This window comes from Megalobrama amblycephala, linkage group LG2, assembly GCF_018812025.1.
Source record: "Megalobrama amblycephala isolate DHTTF-2021 linkage group LG2, ASM1881202v1, whole genome shotgun sequence".
In the NCBI taxonomy this organism is placed as follows: domain Eukaryota; kingdom Metazoa; phylum Chordata; class Actinopteri; order Cypriniformes; family Xenocyprididae; genus Megalobrama; species Megalobrama amblycephala.
This window is the reverse complement of record NC_063045.1, coordinates 36,028,824-36,053,681: the sequence shown is the minus strand read 5'-3', so window position 1 is coordinate 36,053,681 and position 24,858 is coordinate 36,028,824. Positions and strand designations below refer to the sequence as shown.

The window sequence follows — 24,858 nt, the reverse complement described above, 5'->3', positions numbered from 1 at the left end:
ATGAACTAACTGTTCTGCATTTTTCATTGAGAGCATATGTCATAGTTTAGATATATTTTTAAGATGGAAGAATCCCAGCGCCAAATCGCCTATTATTTAACACAAATTGATAATCATATATAATATAATGCGGTCGATAGTAAGAAAGTGGTGGTGTTTAAACCGGAACTCAGTAAGATTTGCGAAGCTCCCCCTACAGGTTCCTTCAGTGAATCACACTATCGTAAATACTCCAAGCGCAGCTCTGGACTACAATGACTACAACGCTCACCAGTGCAGTAGTTTTGCAAATACAGTACAAGAAATCTTGATGGAGGTGGGTAATTTTCGAAATTCTTTTATATATAAAGATATTATTTCATCTTATAAAGTCATAATATATACATTGTTTTTGAATTACCGTAAAGCATTTTGTCACTCTCGCGTGAATGTGAGGCGAGATTGTGTCGGGTCGGCGCAGCTCAACTTGCAAGTGCTGTTTTCTGGCGTAGACGTGCCAGAGGGGGGTTAGTGCTCGCCTCAAACACACCACTACAAGTCAATTAACCATCATAAGGACTTAGAAAACTATTTATGAAGGTAAAAAAGTGACTTAGTTCTGCTTTAAGTTAGAAAAGTACGAAATCACCAGATAGAAGTTATAACATTTTGATAGTAAAATTATACCCATAAAAACCTACCTAGATCAGTAACCTGCATTTACAAAATAGATGTGGGGAATTTTCATTTCATGCCAACTTTAAAGTCCACATAAACCGGAAGTTGAAAATTACTTTTCTCCAGTGTTGTGACTTGTTGTGGCACTAAATGGTTTAGCTCCCCAGTACCTGAGCGAGCTCTTAAAGCATTTATTATAGTCCTTCACGTCTATTGCGATCTCAGAATTCAGGCCAGCTGATAATACCTAGAATATCAAAATCAACCGCAGGCGGTAGATCCTTCTCCTAAACAGAATACTGAATAGAGAGCGGATTTTTACCTTAGCGCTCCTCCTCTCCATCTCTCGCTCATGGCAGACTATTGGAGGTTTACGCGTTTTCAACCCAAGCCGTCAAACTGACGTCATCAGAGAAGGAACACCGTTCCAGACCGGAAGTAGCTTTTCAGATTTTGATTAAAGATTACCACGACAAACAATTTTTTTTTCTGTGCATTAACTTGCACGGATTAATTATTCACCATAAGACTAGTAATATGCACTAACAAAGTAAATAGGGTCAATTTTGATTTCATGATGACTAAGTCTTACTATTGCAGTTTTTGTACAAATTTCCAATTGCACTTTAAAGTTGCCATTCTGACCATTCATTACTACAGGCATTTTTAAAATATCTAGAGATTTTACTAGATTCTAATACTTATACTATACTTGTATATATTAAAATGTAAACAGTTAGTAGCATGTAAAACTCAAGCTACTTAAATAGTAAAACTGGAATTGGTACCAGGAACAATTGGAACTAGTCATAAGGAATAAATGTAAAACAGCTTGCCATAAGTCTGACGTGGATGAAATGTCTCATTTTGTGAGCCCATTTCTGCCTTCACTATGCTTTTGTTGTTGAATCACGTATTAAACAGATCCCATCAATGTTGCTGATCCATAATCTTGATCATCTGAGAGAGGATATTTGCCTCCAAAATGCTTGGAGCCACCCTTAAAAATCCTAATGAATGCAAATATTTAACAGTAGAACATCCGTAATTGTTCACAGTAGCATTTAATATTCTATACTGGTTTGACCTCACTCAAATACTTTTCAGTTTTGCACTTAGCAATCTTTGCAAATTTCAAAGAAGAGGACACGACTCTCATTTAATTGTTTGTTCCGTTTATAAATACCATTTCATTATCATAATCTCTATAATCTTTCTCAACTTGTAACTCTTGAGATAGAGAGAGTGTAGACAGAAATCGGGCATGGATCACAAAGGAAAATAAACCCTGTAAGGCTGAATGACTCGTACATGAGTGAGCAGTCCAACTGGAGTGCATGTGCTTGAACAAATGTAGATGTTAGACTACTACAGCAAACACGGCAATGCTGTCTGTGCCACAAAAAAAAAGAACAGGAAAAGCTCTTTGGGCCAATGTGATGGTGGTGGGTATGAGTGCGTGGATTTCTGAAAAGAAACACGGCCATTTGGAGCTGTATGGAGTGTAACGGGACATTATGAAATGTATAAAGTAGTAAACTAAAAAAAAAAAAAAAAAAAAAAAAATTTCAGAAACACTTATTCTTGAAACAGAATTAAAACAAACTAAACAACTTGGCAGTTTCTGTGAGAAGATTAAAAAACGGTTACAATGGCACGAACAACATATCGAGGATTAAAGGACACAGGGACACATCCAAATGAGTTCAAATTAATTTTATACAGACACCTTGAATAAACCGAATGCCAAAAAAAACTAAAGAAAAAAAAAAAAAAAAAAAAAAAGTATGTTTGAAATCTGTCAGAGATTGCCGCCCATTTCGTCCTTGGGCTCGGACTTGTGGGTAAGGGGAAAAGGGATGGAGGGTACAGACACATGTTGGCACAACATCACCAGAGCAAGGCGCGTGTCATGGTGCCACAGAGGCCAAAGCCAGGTTGCGCTCTTCTCCAGACCAGTTTGAACCAGTTAACTCAGTATTGTGGCAGCCGCTATCTGGCTCGACTAGTTCATCCTGTCCTGGAGTAGGCCAAGGTTGGTTATGTGATGATGGTGGTTGTCACAGAAATGATTTTTGCTAGTTCATCTTTTTTTTTTTCCACATAGAGAGAGGTTTGGAGGTTTTCTTTCCCCATGACGACAGTATTAGTTCACTTTTTCCTGGAAGATGTAGAGGTTGTTGGTGGTTGCCACGGCGATGATATTTTCCTGCGGGTGCCAGGCGGTGTGTAGGATCTTCTTGTTGAAGTCCAGGCTGTCCACGCTGATCTCATCCTTCTTCCGTTTGCCGCCTGCGCAAACCCTGCGTGGCTTCAGGACCTGCCGGGGCTTGCAGCTCTCGCGCGAAGCCTCCAAGGTGACGTCCCGCCGCTGGGTGCGGTCCAACATTCGGAAGAAGTTATTGTAGGATCCAGTCATCACCACGCTAAGACAAAAGAAGGGAACCAGAACGAAAATGCCGTTAATAAACCAGATTCGGCTAGTAAAGAGGGCAAGTAAATGATAGAATTTATGTCATTCTAAACCCATAAGACTTTAGTTCATTTTTAAGGGTGTATTCAAACTTGTATTTCAGTTCGTTTGGTCTTGATCTCGGTCCGCTTGTTTCGTGCACACCAGGGTTCAGATGGCAGCGTTCACACGTTCAAATGAACTGCACTAACAGAGCAGTCGAACCAGGGTTCGCTTTAATCAAACCCAACGTGACAAGTGTGAACACACCCTAAAACAAAAATTCATTTAGTTTTTAATGAATCCTGAGAGGTTGTTGTCTCTTTTGAAAGTTCTGATAACCAAAAATTAAGATTAAGGTATCGTAAAACTAATCCATATGAATTGAACCGTTTAATCCAGGGGTGTGGGGAACACTGATCCTGGAGGGCCATTGTCCTGCAGAGTTTAGCTCCAACCCTAATTAAACACACCTGAAGCTAATCAAGGTCTTCAGGATTACTAAAGTTACAGGCAGGTGAGTGTTTTTTTTCAGGGTTGGAGCTAAACTCTGCAGGACAGTGGCCCTCCAGGATTAACGTTCCCCACCCCTGGTTTAATCCAAGACTTGCGAAGAGATTTGATCGCTTTATACGATTAACAAGATTTGATTTTGGCTTTTATTTACATCTAAAGAATGATCTACACATATACATAAACATGCACAGAGGATCCAGTGAGGTTATGCATGTGCGTTTATATGTGAATAAACACCTAAATTAAATAATTTAGGCCCAGTTTCACAGACGAGGCTTAGCCTAAGCAAGGATTAGGCCTTAGTTCAATTAGGATATTTAAGTATCTTTTATAAACGTACACTTGAAAAAAACATGCATGCATCTTAAGACAAAACAATGGCACTGACATTTTAAGATATGTCAGTACAAGTTGCTTTCAGTTAAAACAGCTCAAACATGCATTTTAGTCTAGGACTAGCATAAGCCTTGTATGTGAAATCGGGGAATAAAGTGATCAAATCACTTGGATTAAACCACTTGATTCATACAAAATCTTTTTACGATGCCTTTATGACCCTTTTGGATCTTTTGAGTTTTGGTTACCTGGACTTTCAATGGAGGGACAGAAACCTCTCAGGTTTCATTAAAATATCTTAATTTGTGTTTTGAAGATTAATCAAAGTCATACAGGTTTGGACTGACATGAGGGTAAGTAAACAACTCATTTTTCAATTTTGGTTGATCTATCCCTTTAAAGATGTTAAAGGGTTAGTTCAGCCAAAATGAAAATTCTGTCATTAATTACATTCATGTCATTCCAAAGCCATGAGACTTTAGTTCATCTTCGGAACATAAATGAAGATCTTTTTAATGAAATCTGAGAGCTTTCTGTCCCTCCATAGACCACTTTCAATCCCCAGAAAGGTAGTAAAGACATCATTAAAGTAATCCATGTGAATCCAATGGTTTAACCTCAATTTTATGAAGCGATGCGAGTGCTTTGTTTGCGCAAAAAAATAAAATAAAAAATTACCACCATTTACAAAATATTAATCTCAGACACGCATTCACGTAACTTCTGAACTATCGTCAACAACACGCATGCATTGTGATACTCTCTGAATGCACGATGGAGATTAATATTTTGCAAATAAAGTGGTAAATTATGTTTGTGTCACTTCATATAATTGAAGTTAAACTACTGTTGTCACATGGATTACTTTTATGATGACTTTCCTACCTTTCTGGGGCTTGAAAATGGTAGTTGTGTAGGAGGGAGACAGAAAGCTCTCAGGTTTCATTAAAAAGATCTTCATTTGTGTTCCAATGACGAACTTATGGGTCATACAGGTTTGGAACAACATGAGGGTAATTAATGGCAGAATTTTAATTTTTAGGTGAACTAAACCTTTAATGACTAATACAGTTGAGGAGGAGTATGTTTAATAGCACTGACGTGTCTTTATGACACGCTAACCCAATCTTCCACTGACCTTGATCACTGTTGTTCAGTCTGCCTAAGAGTGATTAGAGGTTCCCTCGAGATAAGAGCCAGTCTGGGCCCCAACGGAGAGTCATGCAAGATCAGTGGTTGGTCTAAATGTAGGCTACCTTACTGACTGACATAGGTTCATGTTTTAAATCTCAGGAAAAATGTTTTAAATAGGAAACTAGGCTTATTACAGTCGTACCTACAATAAGTCACAATTTATCTTGTAACCACATACTGCTGTTTAACGTTTTTTTTACATTTTGCCTGGCTGTACTTGCTCCGAACATGCTTATAGTTCTTTTCTAATTCCATGATATGCGCTGTTTACTAGTTAAAATGCCAACTTCCATTATTTTAATGTAGTTACAGTATAATAAAGCTATAATACTTCTTAGTTAGCTACGCTATAAACTTTACTCCAGTCTTCAGTGTCACATGATCCTTCAGAAGTCATTCTAATATGATGATTTGATGCTCAAGAATCATTTCTTATTATCGATGTTGAACAGTTGATGTGCTGCTTTTATTTCCAGACCTTGAGCCTGGAAATAAAAGTTGAATGAATGAATAAATGAATAATAACATTTGTGGAAACGGTGATACGATTTATTTCAGGATTCTTTGATGAATAGAAAGTTCTAAAGAACAGCATTTATTGGAAACAGAAATCCTTTGTAACATTATAAATGTCTTTACTGTCTCTTTTGATCAATTTAATGTGTCCTTTGCTGAATAAAAGTATTGATTTCATAATACTGTTCTTCTTTAGAACAGTAGTGTATGCTGAAGCAATTCAAGGGGGCAATACTTGAATGTGAAAGTTGCATGTGCAATACAGTGTGACAAAAAAAGAAAAAGGAAAAAAAAGTTGAAGTTTGGAAATGGGAAAAAACCCAGCATATTTTCATCTGCTGATAAATGCAAAGTCAGCAACGTGGCTGCTTCCAGACACTCTAGTAGACCCTTATTTTGCTGACACTTTTATAAGAGTCCGAGAGTTTAAAATAGTAGTACTTTTTAGTGTTTACAATTCAGGAAACTCTTCCATTATTGTAATAATATAATACAGACTTATGAAGGGTCTAACCTGTCATTTCCGTTCCAGCAGCATTCGAATTTGTCAAAGATGCAGTCGTTCTCATAGAGAGAGCACAACTTACTCCTGAGATACTCGTGAACCTATGGAAGACAAAAAAAAAAAAAAAAAAAAAAAGACAGCAGGTCACAAACTCTGATCTCCAGTCATCTACAATGACATCCATCTAACCTATGAATGTTAATCATAACTATCTGGGTGTGTTAAGACACTCCCAAAATGATCGAAAACTGCAGACTTTTATGTTCAACCTTAATGGGTTGAACATAATTTTCTTCCAAAAATGAAAATTCTGTCATCATTTACTCACCCTCAAGTGGTTCCAAACCTGTATGAATGAACACAAAAGGAGATATTTTGAATAATGTCAGTAACCAAACAGTTGATAGGCCCCATTGACTTTCATTGTATTTATTTTTTTCATACTATGAAAGTCAATGGGGATCATCACCTGTTTGGTTACCCATATTCTTCAAAATATCTTCTTTTGTGTTCAGCAGAAGAAAGAAATTCATACAGGTTTGGAACAACTTGAGGGTGAGTAAATGATGACAATTTTTATTTTAGGGTGAACTATACCTTTAATCCTACACTTTAAAAAGTGCAGACAGCGCCCCCTAATGTAGACTAAATTAGTATTTTCTAGTAAGTCTTTTCATACACATTTGGTATTTTGCTTCAGATGAAATGTGACAAAGTGCAATTGCCAACAACTTATTATTTAAATAATACACTACATTCTAAAATGCTGATTTGGTGCTCAAGAAAGCCTTCCTTCACTCAATGTTGAAAATATTTAACATTAATTTTTAATATTTATTTTACCTAAAGTAACATTTCATAAAACACCTGCATTCCTATTCCTAAATTACTAGCAAACTCAAAAGAGGTGAAAAAGGTGACATGATTACAAACTAAATTGTTTTAGGGGGTCTCTGGGTATCATCCCCCCCAGGAGAAAAATTGTGATTTTAACACGTAAACAAAGCATTTTGGTGCACTCTGACAAGAAAATAAATGAAAAACAACATTTTGCTTCAATTAAAAAAAATAAAAATAATATATATATATATATATATATAATATATATATATATATATATATATATATATATATATATATATATATATATATATATATATAGACAGACACTAGGGTTGGACATTTCAAAATTGGATTCGATTTTGATTCAGAAGCTTGCGATTCGATTTTGTTTTGATTACCTTTGATTCAGTATTGATTAATCTGGACCCTATCAGATACAGAAAACAATATCTCTGTATTGTACAGCACTTTGGATCAACTAGCAGTTGTGTGAAAGTGCTTTATAAATAAATAATAAAAAAATTATCTCTCAACTAATGCTGTGAACTATACAGGGAACCACAGTTGATACTTCATTATAATATTAAAGGTTTAAATTAATTGATTTGTTAGCTACTTACATATAAATTACACATAAGGAAGTTTTTATAATAATGTTATAATAAATTTAATGACAATTATGTTTCTACTCGTTTTTTCTTTTTTATATAAGCCTAAACATTTGAAAGGTGGCCTTCATTAAATGGATTTATACATTCAATATTGAAGCACATGTTAAGTACAAATACAATGAATATGGAATAGCGCAAATATTTAGCAAAATGCTCCCCTCTAAGGTAAATTTTGTAGCTGACTAATGAGTTTTTGGACATTGAAAAGCTTTTGAGGTAAATGTGACATTTTTATAAGGTGTTTTATTGACGCCTTTCCGCAATTGAAACACTGATTACATGTGACATGATACGGTTTTCAGTCAGTTGTACTGTATCTTTCAACATACCTCCGGATGTCCATTCATGTTTAATTTGTGTTGTAACTAGTAAAGAGGAAGAGATGGTCAGTTCAGCGATCTGTCATGCCACAGGGCGCCAAGATCGTAACACCTGGAGAGACGTCTATGGTCTCACTCCAGTCTATGGGAAAGTAATAAACCTCATTCTTGTGAGGTTTATTATGCTTTCAATTTCACCCTGACCTCCCCCCCCCAAAAAATAAATAAATAAACAAACTTCGGATCTACACGACTCACATAAATGACATATTTTGATTCAAAATGGCGAATTTCTCAGAAAAGCTACTAGTTTGCAGGTATGTACTAAGGCTGAGTATCAACACTGAACTCACCAACTCAATTTTATTCAATTTAGTTTTGATTCTTAATATTTAGGTTATAATTTCGACTTTTCACAGTTTTCAAAGTCATTCCATTCAGCAGAAACTTTGCACATGGCTCAGTAAAGAAAAAAAAAAGAAAGAAAAAAAAAAAAAAAAAAAAATACATTGTGACTTTAAAATATCAATCATTGAAATGAGGATCACAATTTATCAGACTTTAAATATTTTTCCAACCGTATACAACACAGCTACTCCATTTATGAACTTTCACCTGGTATGTCTCAACAGGTCGATTCTCCATGTTTAGGTCCCAGATTTTGACAGACAGGTAGTCTCGGGTCATCATGTAGCGGCCGTTGTGACTGAATTTCACGTCTGAGATGGAGGAGATGATTTCAGAGAAGAAAGAGCGGTTGCTGGGGTCTTCAGGCTCCTCAAACACTAGATAAAGTAGAGGAGAAAATGATTGTGGCACAAACACTTTTATACTACTGACGCATGACATCACAGTATATACTATTCAGAAAACACAATAAAATGCAAAGCTAAAGTGCTTCATTGGATTAAGTGGCATATGACATTATCGGCTCTTATAACTCACATTTAGAGTGCTTGTCACAAAGTGCTGATGCACGCATGTCACAGAGGCGGATGGTGCCTTTGCTGCTGCTGTAGACAAACGTGTTACATTGGTGAGGGTGGAACTCTGCGGCTGTGATCACCTCCGTAAGCTCCTCCATGTTGGCTGGTTTTATATCCACAATGTCTGATGCAGAGTTAAAGCCACATAACAGCTGAACCGACACACCCAGAATTGTCCAGGAGACAAATGGCATCAGACCACCTCCTGAAGTGGTTTGAGCGATTGTATTTAAATCCGTCTCAAATGCGTTTCAGAGGGCATTTAGACCTGGTCTTTTGACGATCGGATAACTAGGTGACCAGGTGCAAACAGACCGTTTGACGTTCACCGAGTGCTTACATAGATATACACGGGAGCGTTTGAAAGCAGGCGTCTATCAGCGGATCCCTAATATATGCTTTAAAACGCTCCCATGTATATCTAAAAGCTCGATGAAGAGCGTCAAAGATGTCTACTTTTGTCACATCAATGGTATAAAAGTGCGTCAAGACTTTGAATTTAAACGTGGCTGGGGCATCTATTTTTCTCACACTGCTGTATTTTTCTTAAAGGTGCCATCGAATTGAAAATTGAATTTACCTCGGCATAGTTGAATAACAAGAGTTCAGTACATGGAAATGACATACAGTGAGTCTCAAACTCCATTGTTTCCTCCTCCTTATATAAATCTCATTTGTTTAAAAGACCTCCTGAAGAACAGGCAAATCTCAACATAACACCGACTGTTACGTAACAGTCGGGATCATTAATATGTACGCCCCCAATATTTGCATATGCCAGCCCTTGATCGAGGCATTACACAAGGGCAGGACGTCTGGATGTGCACAGCTGAATCATCAGACTAGGTAAGCAAGCAAGAACAATAGCGAAAAATGGCAAATGGCAGATATATTTTTATTGATATTTGTAAATTGTCTTTCTAAATGTTTCGTTAGCATGTTGCTAATGTACTGTTAAATGTGGTTAAAGTTACCATCGTTTCTTACTGTATTCATGGAGACAAGAGCCGTCGCTATTTTCATTTTTAAACACTTGCAGTCTGTGTAATTGCATAAACACAGCTTCATTCTTTATAAATCTCTCCAACAGTGTGTAATGTTAGCTTTAGCCACGGAGCACTATCAAACTCATTCAGAATCAAATGTAAACATCCAAATAAATACTGTACTTACGCGATTAGACATGCTGCATGACGAACACTTTGTAAAGATCCATTTTGAGGGTTATATTAGCTGTGTGAACTTTGTACATGCACTGTTTAAGGCAAGCACGAGCTCCGTGGGCTGGGAGCGTGAGCATTTAAAGGGGCCGCAGCCTAAATTGGCTCATATTTAATGATAACCCAAAATAGGCAGTTAAAAAAATTAATTAAAAAAAAAAATCTATGGGGTATTTTGAGCTGAAACTTCAGAGACGCATTCAGGGGACACCTTAGACTTATATTACATCTTTTAAAAAGACGTTATACGGCGCCTTGAAGTAGCGACGCTTTGAGCAGATAAGTCTATTTATAGAGCTTTATTTTATTAATTAAAATATCGATATTTGGCACAGCGTATCGATTCTCTTATCGCACAGAGAAGGATGACAATATATCTCATTTCGATATTTTGTCCCACCCCTACTTCAGACATTTCAACCCAAATCAATGCTTTTAACCAAAGAGATCCTACTTTATGTCCTCCAAAATAATTCCCATTTTACTTTTATAGGATACTAAAGCTGCGGTCTGTGATCTCTAAGTGCCACAGGTTGATGCGCAGGTCGTCTGCTGAGAGATAGGTCTCATTGTCGCTGTTGACCGAGATGGAGTTGATGTGGTAGGTGTGGGCGTTGGCAAAGACCCTTCGTGGGCTGGCCTCCACCATGAGATCCATAGGCCTGAATACCGGAACCTGCACAAAGAGTTCCCATGTTTATTTGCCATTTCAGCTAAAGTTTTAAACTGTTTAATGAATTTATAACTGTCATGGAGTGACATAAGATTTACTATTTTCAAATATTACTGCAAATATACAGTACCATTCAAAAGTATGTTTCTTTTTGTTAAGAAATTAAAAATGTTATTCAGCAAAGATGCATTAAATTGATCAAAAGTGACAGTAAAGACATTTATGATGTTACAAAAGATTTCTATTTCAAATAACTCAAAAAACCCTTTAAAAAAACGATTGTGTTTTCCACAAAAATATTGAGCAGCACAATCGATTTCAATATTGATAGTAATAAGAAGTGTTTCTTGAGCAGAAAATCAGTATATTAGAATGATTTTTGAAGAGTCATGTGACAGTGATGACCAGAACAATTAATTTTGACAGTAAACCCCCTGTTGTGCAGCATTTTGCTTGCCAAAAAATAAAAGGAATTGTTTAAGTTTTCATTTGATTACATTTTAAAAGATAAAATACATTGTTAAAGTTTTATGCCTTCATTTGATTACCACCATTTTATTAAAACAAATCCAGAAAAAAAAAAAAAAAAAAAAAAAAAAAAAAACAGAATTCCTCAAACAAACAAAACAGAATTTGGAAAAAAATAAAAACAGATTTCATAGGGCTCTATATACTGCAGTGTTGATCAAATAAATGCAGCCTTGGTGAGCATATGAGAAAAATATTACCAACCCCAAACTTCTCAATGATAGTGTAAATACATGAAATCTGCAAACCTAAGAATAATGGAAATGATCACATTTGGGCAGTTTTTATGTTGATGCAGTGTTCTTGAGTTCTTGTAAAGTGTGGAGAAACGTTCGTGACTCACCCGTAGAGTTGTGATGGTAGAAGCATCTCTGTAGCGCCCATCCTCCTCTTTAAGATTGTATCCCTCTGGTCTCTTGTCACGTTCACTGATCTTCCACAACTTTATAGTTTTATCTGTAATCAAAGGTACAGAACCACATCACCTTCTGATGCAGAATCAGGCCTACAAGTCATGCTAAAATAATTATGTGAACTGCAAAAAACCCCGAAGCCTATTTCTATGTATAAAAAGAGGTAGCTTGACTGGCTTAACAAATCAAGTTGACAGTTCACCAAATTTTAAAAACATCTGGTCATTTTTCCCATGTCTAATATGAACTCTCTCCCACAAATATCTTTCTCCAGCATGTGGGTGAACAGAAGATCGGCATTCAGTCCATTCAAAAGAGAGTCTTAAATGCACGCCGGTTGCATAACACAACAGAGAGTTCATATTTTTAGACAGCATGGAGACGCTTCAGTGAGTCAGGCAAAAATCTGGGGAATTTGCAGAGATTAAATCAACTCACAGAAGTTATCAAATGCATCTCCAGTTGAAAATATGTAGGATTCTGTATTGGCTGTATTATAAGTATCTTTATATAAATCATTATGTATACAGTGCATAACTTTTAAACCAATGGAACCAAGTAAAGATGATCCAGTAATTGTTTAGCATCTAAATTAAACTGATTTAAAAAAAAAAAAAAAAAGATTCCCAGCATTACCTGCAGTATGAATAAATGTGTTAGTTACTTGATATTAAGGGTCATGTTAGCCCATATAAGAACTGAAAGCTAATGTTAATAAAAAGCTTTTTGTGCTGTTAAATTTGCTAGAAAACAAACAAACAAAAAAAAAAAAACTGTAGTTGTCCTGACAAGACTAAATCTTAATCTACTGAATGCTTTCATGAGCCACAGTAAAATTAGTTTCATTTGGTGGATAATCTCAGCAAATACTGATACTACTAATACTAATATTTAATAATTTAACACATGCCAGTGCTTCCCACACATAGACTTTACTTGGGTGGGCCGCCCACATATAATAATGGCCGCCCAAGTATATTCGGAGACACATTTTTGCTTTTATTATTTTTATCCTCTTATACTTTTATATCCGCGCAAGATAATGAAACCATCCGCAATCGATAAACTAGTCGTTTCGTACCTGCTCGTTATGTGTGCGTCAGAACTGTTTACTCCCGCTGACATTCCCATGGGCGCCGCATTTGGCAAAGTCACAAGGGGGCGCTGTTGCACAGCGCTTCAGACTGCTTCAAAGTGATTCTCAATCAGTGAAAAGCGCAGATTTATGCCAAGCGATTGCTAATGAACACAAGTTGATGAATTATTACAAAGTCTACTTTATGGCCTTTATATAAAATTTTTTAGACGACTGTAAGAATCTGAAGGATCAGCCTGCAATAGTACAGACATTTCAAAATAAGAGTCCTGGTGTATTTCGGGCTTGTTTATAATTAAAAGTCACATGCTAAGTTTTTCTTTTTCTTTTGGGCATTATTGGTATTTTGGTTACACAATAAATTGTATTTAATTTGATTTCCATTTAATTCATAGTAAATTATTGTAGTCTCCCCCACAGGAAGAAAAGACTAAGAACATTATTTGACACACATATTATTCATTTTATAAATTTTACTAGTAAAATCTGTGTCCCATTCACAGAGAGACACTATATGACAGCAAGGAGAACATAGGAAAAGGTGAACCATTTAAATGCTGTAATTTTGCATAATTTGCAATGCATAATAATGCATAATATTAGTATGTAATTAAATATAATATGCCATGCAATTAAAATTAATTTCAATAAATAAAAATACTGTTAAAAATCACATTATTTGTTTGACACATGTAGTAGACCATTTTTGTGTCGTGGGTAATAGGAGGATTTTTCACCCGGCTACCACCGCAAGTATATTTCAAACCTGTGGGAAGCACTGCATGCGCTTAATTTTTAAATTGACATCCCTAATAATGAATAAATGTTTTGAGAATTTTAATTGATTTCTTGTTTTTGTTTTGAATTAAATAATCTAGCATTTTTATATCTCATAAATCCCCATTTTTATCCTGAACTCCCAGGGTTCATGCTTAACACTATGTATTCATCTCCATCATTCAGAAAAATACAGAGAGCTGATTGGTCTGTGTGACTGTGCTAACAACAAAACTACACAGTGCCCTAATGCTCTACTAACCATTTGTGGACAACAAAAATTGTGCAGCATTCTTTTGTGGTAGCCAGCGGATCTTATTAATCTTTTCCTCGATTTCCAAGCTCTTTAGGTAGTCAAACTCAGGCTCGTGGCTCTGAAATGTGCTGTAAACATTGTATTCACTACGGCACTGTGGCTGACTCTTGTTCTGGAAAAAGAAAAATGCATTTTTGTTAGAAAGACATGTGGGAATGAAAGCAGATAAAGCGTGGGATCGCTTGATCCTTTACCTCGGTCTCTTGCTGGAAGATGACAACTCGACCGCCTTTGTCCCCTGTGGCTAGCAGCTCCCCTGAGTGGTTGAACTCCACAGTAGAGATGATGTCGGCTGTATGATGGGATGTGCATACAAAATTTGTTAGATTTACTCCACCCTCGTCCCCCCCAAAAGATACAGACATCTTATCCGTCTTAACAGTAGGGCACAAATTTCACAATTTGATTTCAATTTACAAGCTTATTAATCGATTCAAATCTGATTGAATCATTACATGAGACATGATAAATTCAGTAAGTTGTACCGTTTCTTTCAATCAATATGCCTTCTGATGTTCATTCATGTTTATTTCATGCTGTAATTAGTAGGAATGTAATGATTTCAAAATATCACGATACGATAATACCTCGATATAAAGTCCACAATACGATATTTATTGTGATATTTAAAAAAAAAGAAAAAAAAAAGAAAAAGAAAAGAAATGAAGACTTGGAGAAAAAAAGTGTCACAACTGTTAAATGATTGAACATTACAATGATGTACAAATTAAAGGTGCACTATGTAATATTTTCTGTCTGCTAGAGGTCGCTAAAGGCCTATTCAAAACAAAGGGGTAGCTTGATGACGCCAAGTTTGAGCGTGGAATCTTGGGACATGTTGTCTTTACCTCAACGGACAGTGGAAAAGAATTGAAATAGGACTCGCAAAGAAATCATGTTCATGGATGCGATTACTAACGTTACTGTAGTATGAAGCAGTGCAGGACTGAGTGTTGTGGGAGTTGAATGAGGCCACTGGAGCGATGGCACAACACGCGCCTCACGAGCAGAGGAACTTTTATTATGCCACAGTCACCGGTGCTGCTTCTGCTTTTCTGGTCAAGTGTATGAGATAACACAGCTCTGTTTAACATATTAGATTTGTGTGTTGAAAATGATGTTACAACGTTACTCTGTGCGTTCGCTCGGCGGCTGCGGTAAGATAGATCGATTTTAGAATATCATATTAAATGCTGGATGGCTTGTGTTGATAAATGGCATGCAATTAATTTTAAAACGTATTGTATGATGGAGAAAATTCTGTATTACTGTTACTAAAAATAAAGCTGCATCTGATTATGCTATGTTAGCTATTTGACAAAATAGTGTTTTTCTCTGAGGCATGGTAAAAACATGGTACTCGGGGGGGTACCATGTTTTTTGATTTAAACAAGAAGACTAAACGTGTTGAGCTATATAACAATTCGTTTTCTGTCTATAAATATATCAAAACAGTTGTTCCTTGTCTATTAAACGTGTAATATTTTGAAGCGTCTTTGGTGTTTCCATGGTTTCTACAAAATAAAACCAGAAACCGAGGGTAATGCGGGTATGACGCAATTGACAGGCGACTCCTCACACGTCCCGGAGCCTTGATTAAAATTGGAATTTTCTCACGATTTACAAATAGTTGCAAACATTTGGGATGTTGTAAGTACTCCAGTGGACAAAATATATAACACTGGCCTAGTGTTTTTTTTGGATATTTTACTGCCAATTTTTTTAATATTGCACCTTTAACCATGTCATATCTTGTCCTCTTTTCTTTATCTTATTGTTTATTAGCATTTCAGTTTGTCAAATTCAGTGGTGCACACAGTGCTATCCAACCTCTATTTGTGGACATGATACTTCAGCAATATCTGTGCAAAATACCACTTTTTTTATGTGTTTGTATTCCAAAAGAGCAAGCACAACAAAGGTTTGCCTGGACGTGTCCATCTTAGTTTTTTTAGTTGATATAGTTGTGATATAGTATCTCAGTCTACATTACACTACATAATAGTAATATTATTCCTATTAGGGCTGGGCGATATATCGCATGCGATTGTCACGCGCATTTCGTCAGTAAAGCCGGTTCCCTGATTACCGCTAAATCGCCATCACCTGCTTTCAAATGGCATTTAATAGACAGAGCCGTAGATCACTGACAAGCCACGCAATATCGCATTCATTATCGAAGGCGATTCATCTGCGAAATGAACGCGATATTGCGTGGCTTGTCAGTGAACTACGGCTATGTCTATTAAATGCCGCTCCATTTGAAAGCAGGTGATGGCGATTTAGCGGTAATCAGGGAACCGGCTTTACTGACAAAATGCGCGTGACAATCGCATGCGATATATCGCCCAGCCCTAATTCCTATGATAGTAATAGCCATATATTGTAAAACAAATGCACTGAAAAATATATGAAAATTCATTTTGTTCTAATTTCTATGCTTGAAAGAGATAAACCAGTGAGCTTTTATTTTGACGGAAACTGCAGTCAAGCTTTTATTTTGGTTGAAAACAAGTTTACAAATGTGTCTCATTACAAGTCTAGTGAAATCGTCAACTAGGCAAATAATGTCTAACTAGTGCCCACTACGTTCCCAAATGCATGTTAAACTCAGCCCATGTAGAGATGGAGTTCACTGCATTCATTCACTGTAAACTGAGATGCAGAGCTGATCACGACTTCTCTTTGCGCAGCGCAAACAGTCTTTTGCGATTTGATAAGGACACAAAACCTTATCGCGCTTTCGATTTTAGTTTGTTTGTCAGCAATGGCACAAAAGCACAACATTACAAACCTTTTTATGTTATTATGACAAGTTTAAATATTTTTTTGGGCTGCCACAGTCTAGTTAATGAATGGGAAGCACCGAAATCTATTTGTGGCGGTCAACGTTAATATTGTGGCAGGACGCAACAAATAAACCAATGTATGATAAACACTGCAAAAGTAAAAAAGCACTGCTCAGACCACAAAAAAATAAAAAAAATAAAATAAATATATTGTTTAATAATCAATATTGGTTCATCAAAATGAGAATCGATTAAGAAATCAATATTTTCTTCTGCTAAACACTTATAGAATTAGATTAGTCATAACTTAATGTGTGATTGCTAAACATTTTAACATCAGACGTCAGAGAGCCACTGACTGACTCAATGAGATGAATCTTTAAATAATAAGGAACAGTGACACACACATCTGTAACCTAGATTCCTGCCACAATATATGCTTTTGAAAAGCTGCCTCAGTCATGGATGGGCTGTAGACTGACTCATACCAATTTAACCCTTTTTAAACCAGTAGAGCAGAAGAACGTAGGAGAAAAGAATAAAGTAGGGGACCTTTGTGTAAATCTGAGCCCCCTCCCCCTTCAGTGTGTGCAAAACTCAAAGAAAGTCACTGAATCAGGTCAGAAGACATTTAGATAAGAGATCATCCCATTGGAAACTAGCACAAGAGCCTGTAACAATTTATACTGGAGACTTCAGGCAAAGATCTGCTTTGCACAAGAACCTTCTGATTATCCATGTGGCACCATGAAAAATTACAAGTCTACAGGTATGGATGAGAGCACAGAAAGCCAATCGCAAATTATTGTGCGACTTATTGTGCTTGAATGATCGAATACACACACAATTGCATCAAAATGCCCATCACGTGGAGTATTTATGTAAACACAGTCGGTTATGTCTCAAGTGAAAAAAACAGTTTGATGTAAACCAGGAGTGTATCATTATGGATCCGTGCATTCGCTCTTAAAGTGACAGCAGCCTAATATTCCTACTGAATACATTTATATTTATTTCATACAGTGAAGACAATGCAGTATTTTATTATCACATTTGAGTAGTCAATTTCTGTACCATTTCTAACTACATTTAATAAACCTACTGTACATGAAAAACCTAATTTATTTAATTAATATTTCTGTTATATTGTATTTGTCCTAGCGTTTGTAATTTCATTATGTTCTCTTTTTTTAGTAAGAAAAATAAAATAACTATAACTATAATGTGACATTTCCTTAATGTGAAATAAAATCTCATTGTGAAATAAGATTTTGGTCATATCACCACCACTAATGAGAAGATTGAGTTAATATTTAATTTTCTGATTTAAATTTCAGTAGCAAATGTGTAGATCACTGCAAGTTCAAAACATTTCAACAAATTTGTTCTTTTGAACTGTCCGTTTTAATCAATCCGTTTAAAACTAATTGGATTTGCTTGTAACACAAACTCATGAAAGTCACCATGGAGTTTAAATTTTAGTAAAAAGTATTGCTAGGTGTATTCATATAAATAAAAAATATTAAATTAAAATGATTAAATAAAATGAATAAGGATGCATATATATTGATCGCAGCAGATACTGAAAAGCCGATAACTGTTCTCACGTGAAGGCTGATAACTGATAAATGCACAATTAAATAACCAATATCGACTGACAAAGATAAATGAAAAAATAAAAAAAAAAGAAGAAAATGGACTATAACCAACATGGTACTGATATTGTGTGCATCCTTGTACATAATTGTATTTTACTTCTAGTTTGAAAATTTGACTGGTTCAAATTGTGTATAACCATAAACCTTATTAGAATTTAATATTCAAGTGCTCTGCATTGTGTAGAATTTAACATGCATACAAACTTAATGTCTGAATTCGGCCTATTGGTTGCTACAGACACAAAATGGGCAGCAGGACTCTTGAATTAAAGGTCATACAATCTACTACATATAGTCTCTCACTTGATATCCTGCTGTTAACAGGAAGCTAGCTCGATACGTCAAGCTGTTGCCTTCACCATTGACATACACTGTTAATAAGCATGACAACAGTTGTTTCAATTTGTGTGTGTGTGTGATATATATATATATACATACACACACACACTCACAATTCTATGCCATTTTGTAGTGTTCACACCAAAAATTCCTACAAGTAGTGCACTTTAAAGTGTGGTATGTTGGAAACTTCATGTACTTAAGTCGCAGTTTCCTTGCATAGCGGAATGGGACGCTTTAAGACTCTGATGTTGGATGACAAAAACTTTAGGGCTCCAGACTTCAAATAAATGGTTACATTTTGCTATTTATTTGCAATTTTGATAAAGGCTGCACAGGTGCCACTACCAGTTTGCCTAACTGATAAGCGCTGTCTTTTCTGTTGCTATGAGAAACATTAAACAGCACATGTGCCAAAAGCGAAACGAAACATTTTATCCGGCAATTACACAGTTTTTTTGTTATTAAAGGTGCAGCAAGTGATTTCTGAGAAACGCTGTTGAAAGTGGGTCGGACCAAGCAGCGCAACACACTTGTAGCCAATCAGTAGTAGGGGGCGTGTCCAATAATGATGGGGTAGGAGAAAGGGTGAGCAAGAAAGACTGTAGAAAGAGAGATGACAGAGATATTACAAAAGAGAAAAGGTCAAAGGAATATCACTGGGAAAAGAAGGTTTATGATCAGGCGAGAGCTTCAGGACCCACATAAATATTAGAAAAGCTGTCCAGCACGGAAAGATCTAAGCGAGAAGGCCTGAAAATGAACGCCGAGGTTGCATTGTTTCTGCTCAATATGTGAATAATATTGGTTTTGAGTGTCACTATTTGTCTGGAGCTGGTGTGCTGCAGGAGACTAACAACAAACTCATGCTTATATACCTTGTTCTGTAGGTTCATTTTTGTTCGTCATCTTCACTTTATTATTTGAAGCATTATTTTGCTGCGCTTCAGCTATGACAAAGAAACATCCACTCTTGTGTTGTGTGTTAGTGCTTTTTGGGGGTGGAGCAATGAAGGAAGGGGTGTGTTTGTTTGGGTTGATATATAAACATCAATAGTGTTTCTCAGAAATTGCTCACTGCACCTTTAAGCCATAGCAGCTTTTTTGCATTTCTACTAGATGTCTTTAGGCTACTGTTTTCATAACAAATAGAAACCATATAGTTACAATTTACCATGGTGGTGAGGTGATATGAGTGGTTTTACCTGTGGTTATCACCTACAAATGTATGATACTATGCAAGACCAATAGTTAATTTAATTTAGAGTAGAGATTCTAACACCGACAGCCGGAATATTTAAACTTTACCCTATAAAAAATGAGCTTGTTGCCATTTTTACAGATGTTACCGTTTTTGTTAATGAATATAAATTTACATTCACATCCCAGCTCAGTCTACTGATACTATCAACTCAAGCTACAGTCAAATATGCATTTTCAAGAGACCAAAAACATGCAATATTATTAATTAATATTATTAATGATTTTATGGTGCTACCGAATCAGGTGCTGATGCCACCATCAGTAGAACTGTATAGTGTATAACACATTTGGTACACAACTATTGTCTTTCTGATTGTATTTTGATTATAGGCATAAAGTCTGTTGCATGAATCGCCCAATTACACAGGAAAATACTATTCAGACAGGTACTCGCCTTCAGCTACGTCATCTTCGATCGCCCCTTTCACTTGTGAAAAGCACCACTGCACATCGTTTCCCCCGCCTCCGGCTCCTGAAATCATAAAACAGTTTAAAGCAATATCAGAAACCTATGAGGAACATTTACATTGGAAAAAAAAAAAAAATCATACTTCCATATAGCACAGTAGTCAGTGAGGAAATGAGGCAGAGAGCTCTCGTCTAAATAAACAAATGTACCTTTTTTCACCCAAAAAGGTTTGGAAACAATACTAAAAAAAAAAATACTGTCTACACTTGCATCAATTCATATAAATTTGAAATGCTAGCTCTTGCATCATTTTTTAATGAGGGGGAGAAAAGGGCTGAGGCAATTCCCGAATGGCCGTTTAAGGCAGCGCGAAACTGGTCGGGTTTGTTCACGGGACAAGTGGCTACAGGAGACCAAATGACAAAAACAAAAAACGCCCTAAGTATTTGAGTAATAGTACTTCACTACTATACAAAATATTATTTTAGTAAATTTGTACTTTGCAAGAGCTTTTACTCAATTATATTTATGTGGAAATAATACATTTTACTCCATTACAATTTCATGCAGTCTTAAAAGTACAAAAGTCTTTCCTCAATTATTTAAGAATGAATATATATATATATATATATATATATATATATATATATATATATATTTTTTTTTATTTTTTTTTATTTGACTAACAAAAAGCCGAGTTTAACTTTTATTTGAACAGCCAATTAAATTTATTTTAGTGTAAAGTCAGCATTTTTTAGAAGAATAGTTTAAATAGTTTAAATTTTATAATTTTTCCACTTTCAATACAAATCTCAAACAATTAGAAAACGTAATTTTGCATCAAATATACTAAACCTCCATAGTCTCTTGACAATAGTTGTCTTTTTGAAAATAATATAGATTAATTTTTTGGTTATTATGAGTGAATAAATACTATTTAGTTGTTTCAGTTTGATATATGCCTAATAATTTTTTTTGTTTTAAACAAGTTTGACAGATTCCTATAATATTTGTGTTCTCTTTATGACAGTATGACAGGTGTTGTAATAAATTTGTTAAGCACTGTGTATGTATGCATGTGTGTGTGTGTGTATATTATATATATATATATATATATATATATATATATATATATATATATATATATATATATATACACACATGCTAATATATATATATTATATATATACACATACATATACATACATACAAAAAAAATACTTTAAAAAATGTCTATTACAATTCTTAAGCCCATGATCGGCAGTAAAAGCATGTTTGAGTGTCTGTGAAGGGCTGATATTTTTTCAATCAGTGCCATAAAACTGAATCCCCCCCCACCCCGTAGGGTCACGACTGAGCTGCAAGATTTCTGTTTTTGACGCACTGAAATGCTATAAACAGGAAAGCATCCGTGTTTGTCATCCGTGCGGATCATGGTGATTTTACCGGTTTAAAGCCACAGAGAGAACTAAGCGCGCGGCGGTTTGACTGCACATGACTCTGCAAATGCCGGTTAAAGTTCGCTAGTTTAATGGAGGTGATTTAAAGAGGCCGAGATGTCGAGCACATTTATACATCAGTCCAAGTGATACATTTATAGACACAGAGGAAGAAAAGCAGGACGTGCTCGCCGATTGCTGATTCATTTGAATAACCGGCACATTAAAAATCACGTAGCCTGACCGCGCATCCCCGCTAACAAATGATGAGTGGGTTAGCCAGACAGATTCCCACGCAAATGCAGCTCATCAGTACAACACCCTGCACCGTGTACCATTCGCGACAACAGAGAAGCTCCAGTACTGCCGAACACGAGCTCAAACTGTCGTTACATTATGAGTAAAACCGGCTGAAATCAGTTTTGCCGATTTGCTGGCTAACTGGAGGGAAACGAGGCAGCTAAATGGCTAGGCTACTGTCAGTGGATCAGTAATGCCGATGATGGGTTCAGTACAACCGCGGGGCTCACTCGAACAAATAGAAGCAATTGCTATAATCACATCGGTTTCATGCAATCCGTGCTTGAGATGCGCATAAACTTGCCAAGTTACCTGCCATGGCGAGAGCGGCGATGTCGGACCCTAGTCTTGATAAGCAGTGTGAAGGCAGCGACCAGGGCAAGATTTCCAAGAGAGTCGCCGGAAATGCAGTTTTTCAAAATAAAAGTGCTTGGACTTCTGAAAAATTTGACAATCTGGAGAAGAGGGAACAAAATGCAATTAATAGCGTAAAACTAGATTTATTGATAAAAGTGAATGATTATCTGATTAATAATGACATTTACTGCATTCTCGGAATTATTCATGCAAGTCAGGGATGCATGGGGGTCCATGAAAAAGTTTAGAGAAAAACAGTGTAAAAAAATAAATAATATAAATAAGATTAAGATAAGATAAAAATTAGATTAAGATACATAAAAATATATAAAATACATACAAAATAAATAAAAAATAAAATGTATAATATAAGAGAAAAATTAAATTAATATACATACATAAATAAGATTAAAATCAAGAAATACTACATAGCCATATAACAGTACAGTTATATAGTGAATAGAAAAAATGTAATGTAACTAATGTAAAAATAAATCAATGTAATCTAGAAATATTTCCCCAAAAATATTTTACACATATTTATAATATTAATATGTTTTCACAGTATGAATTGCATCTTTATACATGTAAATATATAGCTGCCTTTTCAATTTTAGGATGTGGTCCCTTGCACAGGCATGATCATAAATATATAATCATGCCCTTGCAAGGGACCAAATCCTAAAATAGGGGTGCGTGACATACGAAAGATCGAAAAGCCCTGATGCAAGTAACACAGGTAGGTAAAGAAAACAAAGTCCTCCTGTATTGTATGCAAGGAACCTATTGCATGAATTCTGCAAATCTTGGAATGCCAAGAGTCACCTGTTTTTCCATTACAGTTTTCCAGGAGGCACTTGTCTGGGGTCTTGTCTGTCAACATGGATTTATAAATTACTTATTTTGCACAATGCAATGTTTCTGGAAATCTGTAATGTCTAACGTAACCGAGTATTCATGCATTTTATTTAATGTTGCTGCTGTGTTGTTTTCCCACCCACTGGGGCTGATAAATTCTACCTTGAACCTATCAATCTGTACATTATTTATTGATCAACTTATTAATGGTAAATGATACTGAAATATTTATACTGAAGTGAATGTAAATGATGCCAAAGAGCTTTATATAACAGGCATATCAGGTTTTTAGCTTTAATTGTTACAGTGCAGTGGAGTTGGAGCAATTTCTTTTTTTGTGCTATCTAAATAGGGTTAGGCTACATGATGTGCCAACATTGTATGTTCCTTTTGATTTTCATTTAAAAAACACACACATTAAAAAGTAGAAAATATCATTATCATTTCTGAAAATACATTCAATCTGCCTTAAATTGATAAATGTGATTATACACATTATTTTATATTATATAAATATACACATACATACACACACACACACACACACACACACACACACACACACACACACACACACACATATGTGTGTATGTATGTATGTATATGAATATATATATATATATATATAACATGTTTACATTTATTTCACATTATTTCAGTATATCACATAATGTAGACTGTGATCTTATGACAATGTTTATATTAAACGTTAATAAAAGTTTGTTTGATTGTTCTAGTTGTATTTTGAAGGAAAATCACGCTTTAGGGCCCGCTATTTCGTCACTTCCGGCTCTTACCTTCGCTTGCTGCTGCTAATTTTTGGTATCAAAACTATCCAGAGAACTTTGCTGGGTTTATTTAATTGCAAGCAGTTCGTCTGGGGATGGATGAAGACAGCCCTCGGAAAGAAGCTCTTTTCGGTAGTCCTTTAATTTACTCTTAAATCTTAAGCTCCTATGGCTTTCTTCCTGCAACCCACCCTCCTCAGCTCTATCCTCCTGCTGCACTCCTCAACATTCAAAATGGCGCAACCCCGCCCTGTAGTGACGTAATCAGTACTGGCCATTCATTACTGGATGCTGGAGGTGATGATGTAACCACTATGATGATCTTGCCTGGCTGTGTGGGCAGCTGTGGGTATTATGAGCTTATACACCGAACATCGAACACAAACATTTCATTTCAACAGCTCTATATATATATATATATATATATATATATATATATATATATATATATATATATATATGAGTCCCAATCACCCTGGATTCACCTTATAGGCCTAAATAAGCAAGCAGCAAACACAATTACACCCAGTAACAAAATATTTATTACACACCCAGAACAGGTACAGGCATCTGACAGCAGACTCAGCTCTACAGTAACAATAGTTCTATTTTATTATATAAGCATGCATGACGCTGTAG

General features: G+C 35.7%; 1 protein-coding gene across 1 annotated transcript; it reads right to left on the bottom strand.

Annotated features, from left to right (window-relative positions):
* Window positions 1-1,815: 1,815 nt before the first annotated feature.
* On the bottom strand, window positions 1,816-24,458 carry ppp2r2ab (protein phosphatase 2, regulatory subunit B, alpha b). Its single transcript, XM_048173458.1, has 11 exons — window positions 24,229-24,458; window positions 22,529-22,671; window positions 20,463-20,540; window positions 14,214-14,311; window positions 13,966-14,131; window positions 11,761-11,873; window positions 10,715-10,892; window positions 8,956-9,120; window positions 8,626-8,795; window positions 6,186-6,277; window positions 1,816-3,083 (listed from the first exon to the last, which is right to left on the bottom strand). Exons 2-11 carry the CDS (start codon window positions 22,533-22,535, stop codon window positions 2,804-2,806), a joined length of 1,347 nt encoding a protein of 448 aa, XP_048029415.1. The 5' UTR covers window positions 22,536-22,671; window positions 24,229-24,458; the 3' UTR covers window positions 1,816-2,803.
* Between the last annotated feature and the right edge of the window lie 400 nt (window positions 24,459-24,858).

Coding starts and splice junctions, on each gene's coding strand:
- ppp2r2ab (XM_048173458.1), bottom strand. Junction 9,121..10,714: donor GATCACAGACCGCAGCTTTA/GTATCCTATAAA, acceptor ACTCTGCATCAG/ACATTGTGGATATAAAACCA. Junction 6,278..8,625: donor GACCTGTTGAGACATACCAG/GTGAAAGTTCAT, acceptor TGTCTTCCATAG/GTTCACGAGTATCTCAGGAG.